Raw genomic sequence first — 18,549 nt, 5'->3', positions numbered from 1 at the left:
AATCGACTATTGCACACAACATTCACGTCGCCATCAGGCGAGTCATTGTTCGAAAGTCTCTCTGGTTGTTGGTCTTTGATTGTTATGATTTCACGAGAAGCCTAAAATACCTGTGTTTGGAGCCCATACTCTGTGCCCTGACTCTCAAGATGTGATACCAGATCATCGACTCGTTGAACCTCCTCGGGTGTAACATCTTTGTTTATCACTACACAAAGAAAACAAAAGAGTTTCCTGGCAAATCGATGGCCTACGACTCCAATAAATTGCTAACCTGCCTCCAAATAAAAATCTCGATTTACGCCTGCGCTTCTGACAACGAATCCGACTGCGATTCCGACATTAGTGAATTCTGGCTAACCTCGAACCCCTCTACATAGCAATTCTCCAGTCCATGTAGTGCACATTTCTTGGTGAGCTAGTTAAGAAATTTGGTGCTAAATGGTTAAAAAAACACCCACTAGCGGATGAGCGGATTAATTTTTCCATTCCCATCACCAAGCTTTTCATATTTTTAAGTTAAAAAGATTAGTGTTGAAAATTATATATAGCTGTCATCAGTACTTGTTCTGAAGGAGAATTTTGGTTTTGTAGCTTCAACAGCGACTGATTTGCCTCCAACCAAAAAGCAGACGGTGTCCAGATTGTAACCGGGTTCTGCCAACAGGGAGGAGGTCGCTCTCTCTTTACTGAAAAAAAGAAAGACGCGCACAATCAGTATGAACATTTCAAAAACCAATATAATAACAAAACGTGTAACAAGTGTACAGAGTGACACACAAGTTAAACTAGTCGCAATGATATCTGTGACATAAAGTCTCGAGAAGTGTCGCGACCCCCTCCCCCCGAAAATAAAAGAACGAAAGCAATAACAACGAGAACAGATCTGAAGCATTGAATTTTTGAGAACCAGGCGTTTGGCTCGTTGATTCTTCGTCAAAACTATTCACACCTTTCAATTGTGCCATCCAACAACAGCGTCAGCAAGATTCCTGTCACAGCACCGAGAATGGGAAACCGGTCGACAGTTTCTAGTCCTGAGGAAATAGAAATGAATGAATGATTGATTGAACGAATGAATTGAATAAGTTAGCTCTCCGTCCATTCAGTTCTAGTGAATGGGAAAGTAGTGAATTGCAACTTAAATTCAAAACAAAAACAGCTGATAACGTTACCAGGTAAATGAAGTCTTGTCACATTCTCGAAGAGGTTTGAACCGGCCGTCACTCGATTCAGAACCTGAGTTAGCAGCTGGAAACATAAAAGCAAACAATTATTAATGACAGTTTTCAACAACATCGAGGGAAAAGGAACATGAGCGAAGAAGGACTTTCTTTGGATAAAAAGTAGCAAGGGGGCTCTTCATAAGAACACGCCTTTATTAGAGGGTCATTTTTTTTGTTTTCTGTTCATGGATACCAATAGCTAATGAGTTACATGTTCGTTCAGTATCCTATGGACTGATTAGTTTTTAGAATGAAGCACAAATTAGTCTAAAATTATCATAGAACTTAACAAAGACGTAGATTGCCCATGAAATATTTTGGATGGGCAGAAATACACACTATCGAGTTCGCACAATCAGCTTTGGTTGTGAAGAGGCTTTGATTTTATGTACCACAGACTGCAGAGGATTAAACCCCACAAGGTCAGTTATTTTTATAGTCTTTGACTCTGTGATACCTGAAAAAGCCGAGCAATGTGCAGCTCAGCGGACTGCCGTTTCCAGTCTGTAAAGACTTCCGGAGCAACTGTTGCAACCATCTCCAACACCTACAGAAAGAAATCGCAGCGTCTTAACTTAAAAATATGGTAAATAATTACTTTAACACTGACTTTTTGGAATAATCAGAAGCTCATTTCATTTCTGTTCCTATAAGAATGAAAAAAAAATTAAAAACCTTGGAATATGTAAGAAGGCGTAGGAGTACAGGGGTGTTTCACTTACCCGCATTAACCCGACAGTCAAATCAAAACACACTGCACAAGTTCGCAGTTGTCGTGAATCCAAAACTGTCTCCATTTGATGAGTGGCTTGTTGGATCTGATTAATCAAGAAAGGGAAGTATTTGAGAAAGTTTTACACAAAAAGAAAATTTCTGAGAGGTGCATCGTATCGTGCCGTTCGTTATATGATCCACACCGGTGAAAATTAACGACTAGGGAATATTGCAATTGCCCGTGGGATGCTATTCATTTCATGTTAACCCCCCTCCCCCCCCCCCAACAGTTCTTCCTTCTCCCTTCCCCCCAGCTCAAAAAAAAAAACAAGACAGGATCACCAGTTAAGGCTTAACTCTGCATATCTCAATCTGGTGTCTTCAGCAGCCTAAATCTGAGGTATTTTGAAATTGGCCCACCTCTTGCAACATTCCAATAAACTCTGAAAATGACCAGTTCAGCTGATTTAACAGGCCGTTGAGAAATTCGCTTGCCAGTTGATTGTCTTTGACGCAAAGTTGACCAAACTGCTGCTGGCATTTCTTAGAAGGATGAGGAGCTGAAATAAGTCAAATATTTAAGCAACACGTCAGGTACATTCAAAATTTAATAGGGATCTTACTCAAGTCAAAATGGACACAGCAACGAGGACATGACGAAAAAAAAATTAATGAACAGCAGAACACTAACTCTGCGCGTGCGTTGTAAAACTTTGCACATAATTGCTAGCCGCCCTCTAAAAATACATATATGAGGATTGCCCTTGTTGTTAGGATCACTCCCTTCCTCTGATATTTGGCCTTCTAAGCTACATATGGATCAATGTCAGTATCTGAGTAACTGCACTCCTTCCCCTTACTTAAAAATTCGTCAAAATCGTGAATTACGCCAAGCTGGTTCCACTTTGACGAAGTTGACAATAATCCGCTATAATCGTCAAATCTGTTTACATTCACTCGGTTTGGCGAAATTTCGTCAAATCTGCCATTCTCGTTTCTGCGTGCATTTCTAGACATAAGTAGGTAAGTAGGGGATACTGACTTTGACCCTATATATATATATTTTAAAAATTCAGGAAAAAGATTCCGAGTACTTACGCTGGAGACTGGCACGTTGCTGACCTGAAAATAAGTGATAAGAGTGTTCAGCAAATTTCAATTGAGTGTCGAGAGTAGTGCAGGATCGCTTTAGTTTTACTTTACCTTGCTTTGTGATTGGCTCAGAAACTTGTGTCACTTTCTCAACCAATCAGATTCGAAACTAAAACCAATTGCGACTTTAACCCTCGCATTTTCCCGCGCTTTTGGCAGTTTCTTTGTTTTCACATGGAGCTCTGATTGGCTTCTTAAGATTACTATGGTTTTGGGTTAAAAAGTATTATTGGGTATCATTGCAATAGCTGGGAAATCGTTACGAACTATTTATGGGTACTGCAAAGGGTACTGACAAACTTTCACCTAAATCTAACGGAGAGGCTGGGGAGAAGGCGGGGTAGGGAACTGGAATGAGTTCCAAGAGCTGCGAGAGTCAATCTCGTATGTAGATTTTATCTAAGAATAAGGTTAAATAAAGTAGAAACTGGCTGATAATCCTAGCTGTTTATCACTAAAGAAAGTTATGATTCGTGAGTTTAGTCTGTAGTTATGTGACAAAATAGCCACCACATGATGTAAATTTCCCTCAATAAACAAAAAAGTCAATTAACTGGTGAATAGATTGTGACAGGGTTTACCTTGTTCTGGGAGTCCAAGTGTGATGACATCTGGTGAGCTGGTGTAACGAAAAGCGAATCCACAACCCTGACACGACGAAGAAAAGCGATGGATCACGAGAACACCAAAAAGACAAAGAAAAATAATTCATCGGCAGCGCGCTCACACCTGAGAAATTCACTAACGAGTCTCATCATACATTGAAATCCACACTAATTTTTCTTCGTTTCTCATTTCCTAATTCACATTTTAAATTTCACTCTGATCTTGAAAATGCTCGTTAAAAACTATTCAATTCAAAGCAAAATGTATTACAGCTTTAAGAAACTCCTTCTTGTTTCCTGTTATACAAACCGGGATAAGCTACAAAAAGTTTTTGACGCACTTTCGTTTTTTGCCCTTTGACTCATAACTTCCATTTTGTATCATATTTTTCTAACCTTCCATATTCGCACCAGAATCCAAGTCGTTTGCACCCACGATCGCTTATCATAAGCAGCCATGAGGGATCGGATAGCCTTTTCCAACCTAAAAATCAAATGGGGTAATTTAGTATCATCAACTGAGTCGATAACGTAAGTTGGCCACCGCAAAGAGTTTCAAAGCTGAGGTTTCGAGCGTTAGCCTTTCATCAATCGCTCTGACCGAGGGCTAACACACGCAACGTCAGCTTTACTATTTACAGTGGCCAATTTACGCTATCAACTCAGTTGATAATACTAAATTACCCTGTTATACTTTCCCACCAACACAGCACCACAGTTTCTTCAGAAAAAAAAAGAAAAAAAAAGTCAAATAAACAAGAGAGAAATTTCCAGGTGTTGGTCTTAAAAGCACTGGATACGCTGTATACTTCATTTGAGCTGGGTTCTACTGCCTATCAAATTCACCGCATTTCGCCTTTTCTTAAAAGCAAATCGACATCAGATGCAAAAATTCCTTTATAATTGACTTGGCCAAAGAATATGCATGATGAGGCAATTTGTGAAAATTCATCACAAGCCTATTTGTAACATATTATTACAATTTTTTTCACCATTTCTTTATTATTATTTTTTAAATTTTTTTTTTTTACCAACACGAGAAAATCATGTGGATCAAAGTGTTTCGGGAATACTTTCTAACTGAGTTTCATTCATGATGAGCAACTAAAGCGATACCTGAGGGTAAAATTGAAAGTCAAATAAATTCGGTATTTCATGGGATTCGCTTCACTTCGCTCTGTAAACTTGCGCCTGGTTGTAAGCCAATCAGATGCAAATCTAAACCAATCGCGACTTGGCGTTCACGAGCGCCATCTTCGCGCCCCTATGGCGTCTTTTTGCCAGTATTAATCCCTGCTTTGACCTTGTTTGTTATCATTCATTGATTAGCCACTCAAGATATAATATTTATACAGGCTTAGCAGTATGGTGGGGCGAGGAGATCTCCTTTTCTAAAGAATAATCACAAAGTGACTCACAGTGTTTCTGGCATGTTCTCCACCGCTTCCAGACTGTCTGGGTAACAAACAAACGCAGCTAAGGCTTGTATGATAATATCCCGTAAATCTAGAGAGACAAAGCAATTAATCATGGCTCATTCGCCCTACGTTACAAGGCTTGCGAGCAGATTGGAGAAGATTCTGTGTGCTAAGACAGACAAGAAGCTAGGATCACGGATTGAAAAAGACAAAAAGGGAACGATTATCAGAGAGACAAACGAAGAACGGATAGCGCCCATGCACGAAGGCAGATGGTTTTCCTGAAAGGAGAGGGGGAGAACCTTGCGATGTGTGTGTGTGTGTGGAGGGAGGGTAGGGGGCACAGATATGCTGTCATTTTGCAGTCATTTCACACACCTGGATTGATAATTCTTTGGTCGATGAAGTGTGTACACAAAAAGGCCGCCATTTTTTGAAGAGTGTCACTTGACTCTGGGAAATATATAAATATAAAATATGTAATGTCTATCTATAAACAACGCACAACAAGAATCATGCGATTAAAAAAAAATTATGAAAAGATTACATTACATTATATATTATTATCGTGATTATCATCATCATTATTATTATTATTATTATCATCATCATCATCATTACTATTATCATTATTATTGTCATCATTACTAGCAAAAGACATTTGGTAAAGTGTGGGGCCACGATAATGTGCCGCTGGATGTTACCAAAACTAAACAAAAACACGAGGCTCTCCCGTTGTTAACTCTTAAACAAGTATATTTCTAATAAAAATACGAACCCTAACTAACAACTGATCGAATGGTACAATTAACCAATGGTACGAGATTACCACAACGGCTCAAGCGAACGTCTGTGGGAGCTACAACAGTGCCTGATATCTCACGCGCGTACTACTCGCGTTCACAGAGCTCAGCGCTTTAATCGACTGCTCGGGAGAACTGCACCTGTTGCGCGGGCTACAAATCCTTAAGTTAAGAATTTCCTTTGATTAACCATTTTCTACGCAACTTCGATTCAAACACTATAGACTACTGATTTTCCAAAGCAGGAGAAAGAATAAAGAAGTGTTTTAATCAATATTTTTCTTTAAAATGAAAATCTTCGCTTAATCATGGTCTGTTGGAAAACGGGCCATATCATAAGAGCCAATCAGAGATTTACGCGTCCCACAAAATAAAGCTCTGGAACCATCTGTTCAACCATATCAATTTCGGTATTTTTTCGGTATTTTTGTTTTTAAACTGCTCAAATCATTCTCCGGTCGGAAAAGCCAACGATTTAATTAAACGAAAAGTTTTAAAGATTTTAAACTAAATTTGAAAACATGATTTCATCCCACGAGTGATATAAGAAAAGACAAGGTTTACTGCACTCACTGGTAAGGCGACACTATTCTGACCTGCTACCTAGGCGATTTGATAATTATGCAAATGCTAAAAGATAATTTATGACAAAGACAATTTAAAACTCTTCCATCTGTATACACTGGACACTTTGAAAAATGAAGTCAATAATCATTGTGGTTGCAGCTCTATTCCTCTCTTCCCTCATCATCGTTTCGTACTGGAACTCGAAACAGATTTTACCGACAGTTAGTAAAACGCAAGGTAAGCGTATAAAGCTATCATGACCCATCAAGAAATACGAACGCTGCTGTAAAAGTCTTGCGAAAGTATTCTGAACACTTCTAGCGATATAACATTGAGTCAAACAGTATCGAATAGGTGCAAATTTCGCCATCGACGATCTTTAAGTCAAATGTTTTCCGATGTTCTGTATAAGAACGGTTCTCTCGCCAACACTGATTCTCACAAGGAACAGTATCAAATGAGTGCAAATTTCGTCATTAATGATGCTTGAAGTCAAATGTTTCCCGATGTTCTGCATACGAACTGTTCTCTCACGAAGTAACGAAAACAAGAAAAGCTATATAGCTTGAAATTTCATCATAAAGTTCTGGTTCTAACGATGAAAAACTTTCTCTCAAAAGAAAAACAAATATGAGGCCGGCAATCGTAAAGTGGATGTTTATCTTCAAGGGCAAACAAAGTGTTTAAATAAGAAATCAGTTAAAAAGCATCAACGAAGAGAGTGATTTAAAACAAAAAGGTGTTAAAATATAATATTCAGTTCTGTCCGTCTCCGGTTGGTCTCTCCGACGTTGAAAATCTACAGCTTTCAAAATCTGAAAATTATTGTATGCGTGCCAAGAACGTACCAGTCCAAATATGAATGCAAGGTAGATTTTAAAATCTTATCTCTCATTCTTTGTGATTTGTGTGCTTTTATCAGTTCATTTTATTATTTTACTTTTTCGCAATAAAGCAAAACTGCAATTCTGACTAATTCTCTGCGTTTGCTTTCTGAATTACCTCCCCTCTCCTACGTTCTCTTTCACTAACCTCCCTCCCTCCACTAAAATGTTTCCTTAGCCGAATGTCTCGATGAAAACTTAGTAAGAAATTACAAGATTTCGATTAGGTTAAGTTGAAGGTGACACAATCAACAACTCAACAGAATTATGGTTCCACTTGTAAAATGATTTATGTTCAAGTAAATCGTTTTTCCCGGATATAGTTTGATTGACTTCATATAATCGACTTCTTTTCTCCTACAAATTACATGTATCAAACAATGTTATTCCCCTTATCATCCGTTAAGTTTGCTGAGGAAGGGAAAGTTGCAGGTAATTCACCTATTTTTTGTTATCGTGTTCGTTCGTAAAATGCTTGCTTGATACTTTAAAACCGCGTTTATCACGTCGCCCGTCCAAATGCCAGTTGGAGAAGCCAAATGCAAAACTTTACAGAGAGTCGTTTCAAATGAAGAGCATGTTCAGAACTAATTGATTATAATTTATGACTTTAAAAAGTACGATCGCTTTGTCTTCTGATAATTTATGATGTTTTTCCTCAATTTGGCCCTAATTATGTTCGGACATTTTTTTTCCTAAAAGATCAGAGTAAATTGTTTTACTAAATAAACTGCGGTGTTTTTCTAAGGATTTTCAGCTCTGAGAAAAACCGTAACTACACACGTGTAAAATAACGATAATTTTTTTTTACATACGTTTGATACCGCCAATCAGCTGCTGACACGTCACTTGCCTTTCGCGCCACTCTATCAGGTTGATTGTAAGTAAAGCCCTAAGGTATTTATATTATGAACAAAATAACAAATTGTTGCTTGTATGAAATTTCTCTTGCAGGTCGTGTTCAACTCAAAGAGAAATTGCATATACTTACGCATGCGCATGTATTATTCTTTATTAAATCCTCTAGAGTTCTTGTGTTCTCTTTAACGCATTGCCATGATGGGGGAGGGGGGGGGAGATGGGAGGGGAGGTGATTCTACCAACAAGTTGTGATCTTCTGATCTCACTTGGGTAACAAATAACTAAAGGTTTTTAAACAAGGACAATGACCCTGGGGCAATAACGAATTCTGTTGAATGTATTTTCAGAGCTCTACACACAAAAAGAATCAAATTCCCAGGCGGCGAAGGTAAGCTTTAACGACCAACATCTTTAAATATCTATATAAGCTTGTAACCCCTAATAATTATGAGATGGATAATCATATCAACAAAACAAATAAATTCCACGTTGTGGTGGGTCTGTTCAGAAATACATCACAGAAGACATTGAAATGTGGTAAGGCACTTTTTCGTTCTAATCATAACCATTACAATTTCCTCAAATGTGATTGGTGCACTGGCTGCTTTATTTTTCACTAATAATTCTGTAGAGTTGTAATCGGACAGTTGAGGCAGCCAATCATACTTAGTCCTTTCAGTTTAATCCACCAATCTTACAAATCAGACCCCCGCTTCGCGGTCGCCCGATTTTGTTAATCACTCATATGATTACAGACCGAATTGGACTCCACTCGGTCCTATTACCATTATTAATCACGTTCTGACTGCACAGACACACGGCAACCTTGAATCTATTTGTTCACTGGTTTTTGGAGCATACCTCTCAATTAAAGAACTACAAATCGAGCTTAAGATTCCTTTTTAATATCTTTCTTTTTGTTTTTATCATAACGAATCTCATCTTCATTTCTAAATCATTTTGATTTCTTGTTCTGAACACAAAAAGGCAAAAACCAAGCCCCAACGTTCAACTGCAGAAGAGAGACAACAAGCCCGAAAACAACATCTAAAAGATTATTGCAGCAAACATTCGTTTAAAACCAATCCAAGCCCCAAGGAAGTCCACATTGCCGTCGATGATGAGCTGAAGTTCCTTTATTGCATAGTCCCAAAGGTCGCATCATCGACGTGGAAGACAGTTTTTGCTGCCACTCGCAAACTTCGAAGACAAATCAGCCGTTGGCAAATGTGGAAACTGCTCGCTGAATACAGCGAAGAAGAAATAACTCTGCGCCTGAACACATACTTTAAGTTTATTTTCGTGCGGGAGCCATTGCAACGCTTGCTTTCAGCATACAAAAATAAGTTTATACAATTACCAGGGTATTCCGCAAAAATTCGTCAAGTCATAATCCAAGATCTTCGGCCGCACGATTTTGATCCAAATGGGGAAAATTACATTAGTTTTGCGGAATTTATTCAGTATTTTTCCAATAATATATCGCGAAATCAACACTGGCGCCAATTTGAGGATCTTTGCCATCCCTGCGTCATCGACTATGATTTCATTGGTCACTTAGAGACATTGGAAGACGATGCTCCTCTTTTGCTAAAAAAGGCGGGAATTGACGATCGCGCCACTTTCCCGCCAATTCACAAAGCAACAGGCGAATCAGAAGTGTTAAAGTACTATTCCCAGATCCCGCATTCGTACATCAATAAGTTAGGAGAACTATACCGCAGTGACTTTGAGATGTTTGGTTATGAATATCTGGGACCAATAAAATCTTATCTGAATCAGTCCACCCAAGGCGTGAAGACGAAAGGGAACGTATAGCAAAGTATATCTGCTCACAGGCATCCCAAGCTCACGTCTCGAGAAAACGCAAGCGATTAATTCATGAAAGCGTCACGCGTTGTGTGACGCGATGTTAAATTAAGCGAGGAACCGTTGAAAATTTGACCGCGTGAGATTTAAAACTTACTCACTTCTTTTTTTATTTATTTCACGTGTACAATGTTCATATTTCGAAATATTTATCGTTGTAAATCGACCATATTACCGTAATACCGTAACTTAACGCCGCGTCACACAACGCGAAACGCTTTCATGAATTAATCGTATGCCTTTTCTCGACACTAGAGCTTGGGATGCCTGTGATCCGCTGAGCCAGTCCACGTGCATCCTTTTTCGAAGCAATCAACTATTCTTAAAAATCTCCTAGCATCCTATCACAAATACTGCACTCTGAGTTGCTACGCTACTCACTCTCTCTACCACAACAGAAAATGAGTAAAGTGAACGGCCTAACAATGTGACGGCAGATGTGAACAAAATAAAATAAAAACATTTGCTTGTCTCGTTGTTAATAGCTCATTTCCGAGTTCTCACGGGTCAGAAGTCTGGTGCCGAAATAAGAGCAAAAGAACGAGGGTAAACGCGACGTCGCTCTCGAGGACACGAAAAATATAAAGCCAAGGTATATGGATGTTTTGAGGGGTAAAAAGAAAACTGAGCAAACTTTTTTTGAAATTCAACGTGGGCGATTTCAAATTATATGCAAGAGAGAAGCATCCATGACGGCTTGCAAAGAACAGCGAAAAGCAGAACTGCTTGGTAGATCCTAAAAAGCTGCGGTATGGAAGTAAACAAAACTGGGCGATTCTGCTGAAGACCATCATGTAAAAATTTTCTAAAATTATCGCTAACTGTAAAATCAATGTGTCAGTGAACATGCAGTAAAACGGTCTGTTTTTCGATAACAGTTTCTTTCAATTTTCTTTCTTCCTTTTGTTTAGTTTGTCCTCTTCTTTTAATTAAGGATTTAAAAATTCAATAGCTATCATTTTGTTTTCAAAAATAATTAGCAATCTATTATTTCTTTTCGTCAAGAACGTGATAAAACAGCTAATTACCAAAACGTTTCGATGACAACCGTGATGCATCTAAAACATGAGAGAAGTAATTAACAAACACTACTTTAGATTGAGACGTCAAGACGGCCGTAAACACACAAATAATTGACTGAAATATTTTGTAATCACGGGAAAAACATAGATTTGGCTCAACATCAAAGGAAAATTAACGTACTTTCGTCCAAATTTGTATCGGGTTTTGAGTGTAAAAATTACTTAAATGATCATTTGTTGACAAAATCAAAAGTCACCGAATCGTATTCCCGAATTTCCCTACAAAGAAAATTGTCAGAGTCTTCTAGAGTATATATACGTTTGCGATTCACGGAGTCCCGATATGTTCGTATGCGCTGTAAATCATTACTTACATAATTTTACACGTATTAAAGCCATCTGCCTGTTTTGTTTAGAATTAAACCGGGAAAAACTTGAAAAAATAACTAAATAAACAAAAAATGAACAAAACAAGGCACAACGAATTTTTCTCAGCCAGTAGAAAAAAACAAACAAGTAAACCAATTACCTTTGCAGGCGCGCTGTAATGTTAGCAATAGCAGAAAAGACGCCTGATAAGATTCAGGCTGTTACAGGATTCGAACCCATACCTCCTCCCAAACACAGGCGTAACCACCGACCGACCGAGCTATGAAGCTACTCGTTGGGAACGACACACACTTGAGACGGTTCCTCTCTACCGTAGAGAAAGCTGATTATGAATTTTTTTTTCTTTTTTGTAACTATTACACTTTTCTGAATTTGAAAACAAATATATTGAATTAATCAAATAAAAGTGAGAAACGATTCGATAGACACTAGTGTAAAGCATTTTGGGTTGATTGCTTTTACGGATAACAGTTAAAATGTTGGCCATTTTACGGCTAACGGGTAATATCTTTGAATTGCTGAAACCAGAACTTTTTTATGCTTAACCTTTTTTACGACTATCGGGTAAATTTGTCAATATTTACGCCTAACGCTTAAAATGTTTCGGCCATTTTACGGCTAACGGGTAATATTTTTTAATTGCCGTCACCAAAACGTTTTTTAACGGTTAACTTTTTTTAAGACGAACGGTTAAAATTTGTCAATTTTTACGCCTAACGGCGGAATGTTTTGGCCGTTTACGACCATCGGTTAACCGCATTGAGACCATCCTAGAAGTGTCAAAGTAAGCGCTATGGAAATTGTATAATCACATTTGAACAAAAGCTACAAAAAGCCGAAAAAAAAAGAAGAAATCCCTGAAGTTAATATGCCAGATGAACATAACAATAGCCTTGATTAACAAAAAAGAAATCACAAGGTGTTTCGCCTTTTCAGAACCTTAATCTCACCTCACTGTGAACGACCAAATCGTGCTAAGCATCGATCAAAAAGGTTTTGATCCTCGACCTTAGTGGTTAGTCAAGATGTCGCTGCACAAAGCTGTTTGGGTGACATTATGTTTGTTAATGCTCCTCATTTTATCTTCGTTGTGTTATTTTGGAACTTGGAAGATTACTATCGGTGGACTTGCAGATGATTTCGGTAAGACTCCTTTCTTAATTGGTAACTAGTAACACTTCCTCGACAAAAATGGTAACCACAATTTCTTCGTGAACTGTATAAGTCATGCTTAAACGCAATGGGAAAAAGAGTCACAACTTTACTAGCAAAGTTATATAATCCGTATCTCTGCTCAACTATATCAGTGTAATTAATTCTTTGCCACAACCCATCAATCAAGGTGAGTCCTTGAAGATTTTTAAGCATCGAATTAAAAACTACAAGTTTTCGTAACCTCCATTTTTTAAAAAAAATTTTTCACTTGGAACTCATATAATTTTAGGAATAAATTTGTAGTTTTTATATCTAATTTGTACTCTTTACGACTGTATTGTGAGTTTCAACTTCAAGGCTCTTCTAGATACCAGACTCGAGGCTGAATGGGCTACTCTAAAGCAAAGTTTATCATTCTATCTTTGTATTTATCTGTGTCTATTTTTTTCCTTAAAATATCACCTCTGAACCACGCATTAAGGTCACAACAATAAAGGAAATGATCATAAAACTAAACAAGCTCTTGATTGCTACACAAATTCTTCTTGTCCACACCTTAGGAAACTTACAGAGAACAATATGGAGAATATGCATACTGATATTAGGATGTACAGAGTTAACCGAGCTGCATACATTACATAGTGTCAGAAGCGGTCTAAAAAGACAACGCCCACGGACTTAAAAAATGATTTGTCATAAAGAATTTCCTTTTATTACATTTTATCGTTATTTTCCTCTTAGATATGAGTATATCATCGCATGGGTTTTGACAAAGGAAACTTAAAAGCGGGATTCCGCCTAGTGAACTCATGGTTGTTTAAAGACGTAATCTGATTTTTTTGCTGTAAAATATTACCATTCATCGATACTTAACCGATTCAAAAACTGAACTTCAAAAGCATAAATTAAGCAAAGAAAAGACAATATTTTCGGGCTTTAACTCCATACGAACACAATAAGCAACTGTGAGTTGTTAAGTTGTCAAGGAAATAAAACACAAACCACAAACATGTTCGTTCTAATTCACAAAAGCACTGTCATACGCGTGATATCAAACGGTTTGATATAGAGGTCAGAAACGCCGCTCTTCACAATTAAAACCTTTCTCAGTTCCGACTTCGCGAGAAATACTCCATGTATCTGGCAAAAGGAGAAATTCTTGAGACACCATTTAAAATTCCAAATTTAGTTTGGAGTGTATATGCTCTGGGACATCACATTAACATTTCGTAAGGAAAAAGACAGCTACTGATTGTACCAACAAAGTGTTAAGTGACGATTAGTTTATTTGTGACAAGTTTTCTATATTCATGTTAGAAGAGTTTGCTCAAGATATCTGGTCCCTGAAAGCTACTCTATATTAGAACAGAACGTCAAAGTAAAAAATCATGAATAATAATAATAATAATAATAATAATAATAATAATAATAATAACAATATCGAGAAAGGTGTCGAAACCTCTTGACTTCCTCCTTCAAAAATGGTCTTTGCACAAAAATCCACTGACTAAACTTATCTTTGCCCATTATAGAAATTTTGCAAAGACAGGCCACAAGAAAGAAACATTTGAATAACTTTTGTCAAACACATTCATACAAGATCCCAGTTGCTGATGACTTAAAGTTTATCCTAGTAGACGATAAAAACAAGTTTATGTACTGCACGATTCCAAAGGTTGGTACTACAACATGGAAAAACGTGTTCGGTAATCTTCGACGCTTGAAAGAAAACTCCTTTGAAAACATTCACCAATGGGACCTCTGGCATCGATTGAGTGCGTACTCGGAGAAAGGAAGGCGAAAGAGAATTAACACTTATTTTAAATTCGTCTTCGTTCGCGAACCTTTTATTCGCTTGATCTCTGCCTTTAAAGACAAATTTCTTGGTCTGGACAAATGGTACACGAGCAGGGAAGCTCGTGAAGGCATTACAAAAGCTTATCGACCGCAAGATTTTGACCCAAATGGAGACAACAACGTCACCTTTGCGGAATTCGTTCAATATTTTTCCAATAATGTTTCGCGCAATGCACACTGGCGAGAATACGAAAAATTGTGCCATCCGTGTTTTATCAACTACGACTTCATTGGTCATTTAGAAACTATGCAAGAGGACGCTCCCCTTGCCTTAAAATTGGCGGGAATTGACTCCCGCGTCACTTTCCCGCCAATTCACGAATCAACCTATAACTGCGAGGTGCTGGAGTATTTTTCCAAGGTCCCCCCAAAATACATCACGCGATTAGGCGAAGTGTATCGCAGAGACTTTGATATGTTTGGGTATGATTATCTAAGTCACGTGCGACCGCTTCTTATTGGTAACGAAAACAGGTCGAGCACTCAGTCTTAGAGTAACTTGACGTATGGTGCTAAATCCTTCTACAAAAAAATACTTTAGCATGAGCCAGTTTTATGCTCAGCGGAAACAAGCGAAGGAGCGCACAAGCGCGCGTTCTCTGCGTTCTCTTGTCAGTCTACTTTTGCGGGAGACTGGAACTGATTAACATACCAAAACAATTTACCTGGAATGTCACTGAAGCACGTTGTAGGATGGAAGTAATGCCTGAGCCCGTGAAACGCATTGATAGCGGCCTCCATGTAAAACTCAGGTGTAAACTCAAAGAGGTTTTCCTTTATAGTACCTCGCTCCACAGATGACATAATACAATTCAGCATCCAATGTACATCGTTCTGCTTCTCCTAAGAAACAAACAGTTACCATATCACTAGAATGTATTCAAGAATTAGCTATTATAGATTTTTCTGGCTTTCAATCTGATCTAATCTGCGCATGACCCAGCCCAAAAATAATGTTAAAACAGAAGACAATGACAAAAGGGATAAAAATCAGGATTATCATCACTCTGTCGGCATTGTAATTCGTTTTGCAGGCTTAAATGGATATTTTGGCGGATAAAAATGTATTTTAGCTTACCCGTCGACCCGCGTGATGTTAAGACTGTTTTGTTGTCACTTTTTTTCTGTTTTTATTTTTCAATGCCCTTTAAGGCGATAATAATAATAATAATAATAATAATAATAATAATAATAATGTTGGTGATGATGATGATGATGATGATACAATTAATGACCTTGGGCATAGCATTGTTATGGGCCCTTCCCAGGGTCCACCCCAACCTTCACCCAACGGCTTGGGCTGAAATGACTCTGAGTAGCGCCCAAAATATATTTTACACCTGCAAACATAAAATTCCACAGTTTATTGAAAGTGGAAGGTGGGTGGTGGTGAAAGAGGGAGAAATTTACTCCGCAGATACAAGCAAAAACGATGTTTTGTTTGTACATGCTACTGAAAGGGTCCCAATTCTTCATTTCCTAGAGGAAGTTGATGCTAAGTTTTTATGGTTCCATGTCATTATCCGTCTAACTGCGCACCTACCCCTCCCCGCACCTAAAAAGTAACGTTTAATATCGGGTTAGGGGAGGAGCAGGTGCGAATTTGCTCAGATACTGGCACTAATCTGTTTCTATATCGCATCTCCCACCTTACTACAGGAGAATGACCTCTTGGTCTATTTTTTTTTTCTTTCATTACTATGGACCCAAACAAACCTTAGTGAAAATAAGAGTGGAAACCCAAGCCATGTGTCTTGCGCAGTGGGTGGTTTCTTGAAGGAAGACTGTCTTCGATCTTTCCAGTTCTGCTAGCACGTCAGTTCTCTTAAAAGATTACAACAGCAAGCTTCCGTTACACCTTAAAACGAACTTATTTAGCCAAATGACGAGAAAATATAGTGCGCGAGCACTGGGCTGGGTAAGCGTGGTAAGGGCTTCTCAGAAAAAACAACTGGGCATGAGGCGAAACGTAACTAGCTTGGATCAAGGGAATTTTCGCTTATTTCGCTTTTGTTTTTTAATGTAAATGCACTCTCGGTTTTTTAAGTCAAGATCGAGAACAAATTTGAAATTACACCCTTTTGAGTATTTTAGGTGCATTACCCCCGATGGGAAACTAGTCCATCACAGGTTACCCCGTCCCCCGCCCCCCCCCCCTCCTCTTATCACAGGGTTACCCCAGCATTTCGTCGAAATTCCCTGACTATACCCCGGTACCCATAGGGGTGGAGAAAGGCACTGTGTGAGTCCAATGTCTTCCCTGAGAACACAACACACTTCGTCACCAGGCCTCTCAACCTGGAGTCTAACGCATAAACACCTTAATGGCCGCGCCCAACCGCTTCTTTAAAAATCAAGGAGTACATGGTTGTAAATACCTCCTGTTCACAGCGTCTGATTTTTGCCATCGTTTCTTCAAGAGCTTTGATGTTCTGCTTCATGTTTTCCCGTACGGCTCTCACCTGTAAAAAGTATAAACTTGCTTTTGCTTGCTCTGAGGACTAAAACTAGGTCATGTTCTCACCTTCCGCAATAATAAAAGCAGAGTCGAGTAATTGAAGGGAAATGGTGATGGACTCAAAGGTGTCCACTGTAAGGAGAGTTCTCGAGAGCTCGAGTCTATCAGAAAAAAATGTTAAATTTGCACTCAGTCTCCCTTCTACCTTAGACAGTTGCTTGTGTACAGCAATATGGTAAAGCATGATGACGCCATCCAACATTTCCACCAATGAAGGCTCGAGGTTACGATCTTCACAGGAGATGGGTGATTCGTCCCCCTCACTGGACTCCTCTTTGTTTGCTGACTTTTCGATGGCGTCTGAGAAACAAATGGCGCTCTCAAATAAAGAAAATCTAACCTGTTATCTTTCTTCGAACCACATCTATGCGTTTGGATTTTCCTTGTTAATATCATTATTATTGTTATCATAATCCTTAAAGTTATCATGATTATCATAATTATGATAATTATATTAATTACCATAATCATCAAATCTATCATGATTATCCTCAATGTCATAATTACCATAATTATAATAATTATCATGATTATAATCATCACAATTATCATGATTATCATAATTATCATAAACTATCATAGTCATCATAATCATCATCATTTTATCATAAACGTTCACGTGGAAACCCGTGAACAAGAGGGAAGCCTCTCCAAATGCTTTGATATCTTTTTACACATTGCGAATTTTTTCTTCGTTCGAGGCAATAGAATGGAACCAAATTTGCCTGAAAACTGAAACATTTGGTTTTCTCAGCCAATTGTCGAAGCAGGCCAGGCAAACTGTGTCCAATTCCTAAAATCAAGGCTCACTCCGAAAAGTGTGAGGTATAAAATAAATTTCAACGACCATTTGACTTACCGTGGTAGGCTTTCTTGAGATGAGACAAAACACCACCCACCCTAACAAGAGGAATACAACAGAAACCATATTGAGGCAATACATTAAAATAATCCAGTTATACGACACAAAACAATTGAGCAATTTTCAACTGAGCGTTGAAATTAATCCGAGACTGCAAAGGTTTTCCTTCCCTTCGGTCTGTGATTGGTCCAGAAAACTGGCGCCACCCTCTGGACCAATCAGAAGCAAAACTAAAGCCAATCATGACTCAGTCGCCCGCGTTTTCCCGCGCTTTGAGCTGTTTGGTTGATTTAACTACATTTTCCTTCGTTGCGTTTTTACTTCTACGAAATGAGCACTAAGTACTTGAAAATATAGCGATAAAAAAAGTAAAAGATTAAAACTCCAATCTCTCATCGGCGTTGGATCCCACTCATTTACTTCAGCCGGAGACAAACTCGAATAATCTGTCTAATTCGGAAACATTACCTTGGTAGGTCCCAGAAATGAACTCCGTCGTCATGGAAAACATGGTTTGGAACGTATGCATCTAAAAAATTCATAAAAGTAAAGTACACTTAATGTGTATAGGAATAATATTGATATTAGAGAATTATATGGTTATCTACAATGTACTACAGCTCTTAAATGAGAAAGGGAACCCTCC

General features: G+C 38.3%; 3 protein-coding genes across 4 annotated transcripts in view; 2 read left to right on the top strand and 1 right to left on the bottom strand.

The window, feature by feature from the left end:
- LOC113664347 (E3 ubiquitin-protein ligase RNF123) overlaps nucleotides 1-18,549 on the bottom strand; it is a 29,634-nt gene that overhangs the window by 822 nt on the left and 10,263 nt on the right. For both annotated transcript variants that reach the window (XM_089206934.1, XM_089206935.1), the window contains exons 19-36: nucleotides 18,372-18,432; nucleotides 17,901-17,941; nucleotides 17,187-17,341; nucleotides 16,902-16,985; nucleotides 16,240-16,347; nucleotides 15,189-15,366; nucleotides 5,494-5,568; nucleotides 5,116-5,203; nucleotides 4,094-4,181; nucleotides 3,674-3,740; nucleotides 3,039-3,062; nucleotides 2,361-2,500; nucleotides 1,949-2,044; nucleotides 1,684-1,773; nucleotides 1,176-1,251; nucleotides 953-1,037; nucleotides 565-689; nucleotides 111-208 (exon numbers count right to left, since the gene is read on the bottom strand). In XM_089206934.1, the coding sequence (XP_089063060.1) occupies nucleotides 111-208; nucleotides 565-689; nucleotides 953-1,037; nucleotides 1,176-1,251; nucleotides 1,684-1,773; nucleotides 1,949-2,044; nucleotides 2,361-2,500; nucleotides 3,039-3,062; nucleotides 3,674-3,740; nucleotides 4,094-4,181; nucleotides 5,116-5,203; nucleotides 5,494-5,568; nucleotides 15,189-15,366; nucleotides 16,240-16,347; nucleotides 16,902-16,985; nucleotides 17,187-17,341; nucleotides 17,901-17,941; nucleotides 18,372-18,432 (1,679 nt within the window). The remainder of the gene's footprint in view (nucleotides 1-110; nucleotides 209-564; nucleotides 690-952; nucleotides 1,038-1,175; nucleotides 1,252-1,683; nucleotides 1,774-1,948; nucleotides 2,045-2,360; nucleotides 2,501-3,038; nucleotides 3,063-3,673; nucleotides 3,741-4,093; nucleotides 4,182-5,115; nucleotides 5,204-5,493; nucleotides 5,569-15,188; nucleotides 15,367-16,239; nucleotides 16,348-16,901; nucleotides 16,986-17,186; nucleotides 17,342-17,900; nucleotides 17,942-18,371; nucleotides 18,433-18,549) is intronic.
- LOC113664348 (carbohydrate sulfotransferase 14) lies at nucleotides 6,487-10,569 on the top strand. Its single transcript, XM_089206950.1, has 3 exons — nucleotides 6,487-6,722; nucleotides 8,578-8,618; nucleotides 9,218-10,569. Exons 1-3 carry the CDS (start codon nucleotides 6,617-6,619, stop codon nucleotides 10,046-10,048), a joined length of 978 nt encoding a protein of 325 aa, XP_089063076.1. The 5' UTR covers nucleotides 6,487-6,616; the 3' UTR covers nucleotides 10,049-10,569.
- Nucleotides 14,306-15,145, top strand: LOC113664346 (carbohydrate sulfotransferase 10-like). The gene has a single exon (XM_027179942.2). It carries the CDS (start codon nucleotides 14,321-14,323, stop codon nucleotides 15,014-15,016), a length of 696 nt encoding a protein of 231 aa, XP_027035743.2. The 5' UTR covers nucleotides 14,306-14,320; the 3' UTR covers nucleotides 15,017-15,145.

Source organism: Pocillopora damicornis, chromosome 5 (genome assembly GCF_964200805.1).
Source record: "Pocillopora damicornis chromosome 5, jaPocDami1.2, whole genome shotgun sequence".
In the NCBI taxonomy this organism is placed as follows: Eukaryota; Metazoa; Cnidaria; class Anthozoa; order Scleractinia; family Pocilloporidae; genus Pocillopora; species Pocillopora damicornis.
This window is presented reverse-complemented; position numbering and strand designations above follow the sequence as displayed.

Bases quoted from the DNA above. Each gene is read 5' to 3' on its own strand.
- LOC113664346 (XM_027179942.2), top strand. From the start codon at position 14,321: ATGTACTGCACGATTCCAAAGGTTGGTACTACAACATGGAAAAACGTG.
- LOC113664348 (XM_089206950.1), top strand. From the start codon at position 6,617: ATGAAGTCAATAATCATTGTGGTTGCAGCTCTATTCCTCTCTTCCCTC. The intron at 6,723-8,577 runs GTAAGCGTATAA...ATGTATTTTCAG, and splicing joins GACAGTTAGTAAAACGCAAG to AGCTCTACACACAAAAAGAA. The intron at 8,619-9,217 runs GTAAGCTTTAAC...GAACACAAAAAG, and splicing joins CAAATTCCCAGGCGGCGAAG to GCAAAAACCAAGCCCCAACG.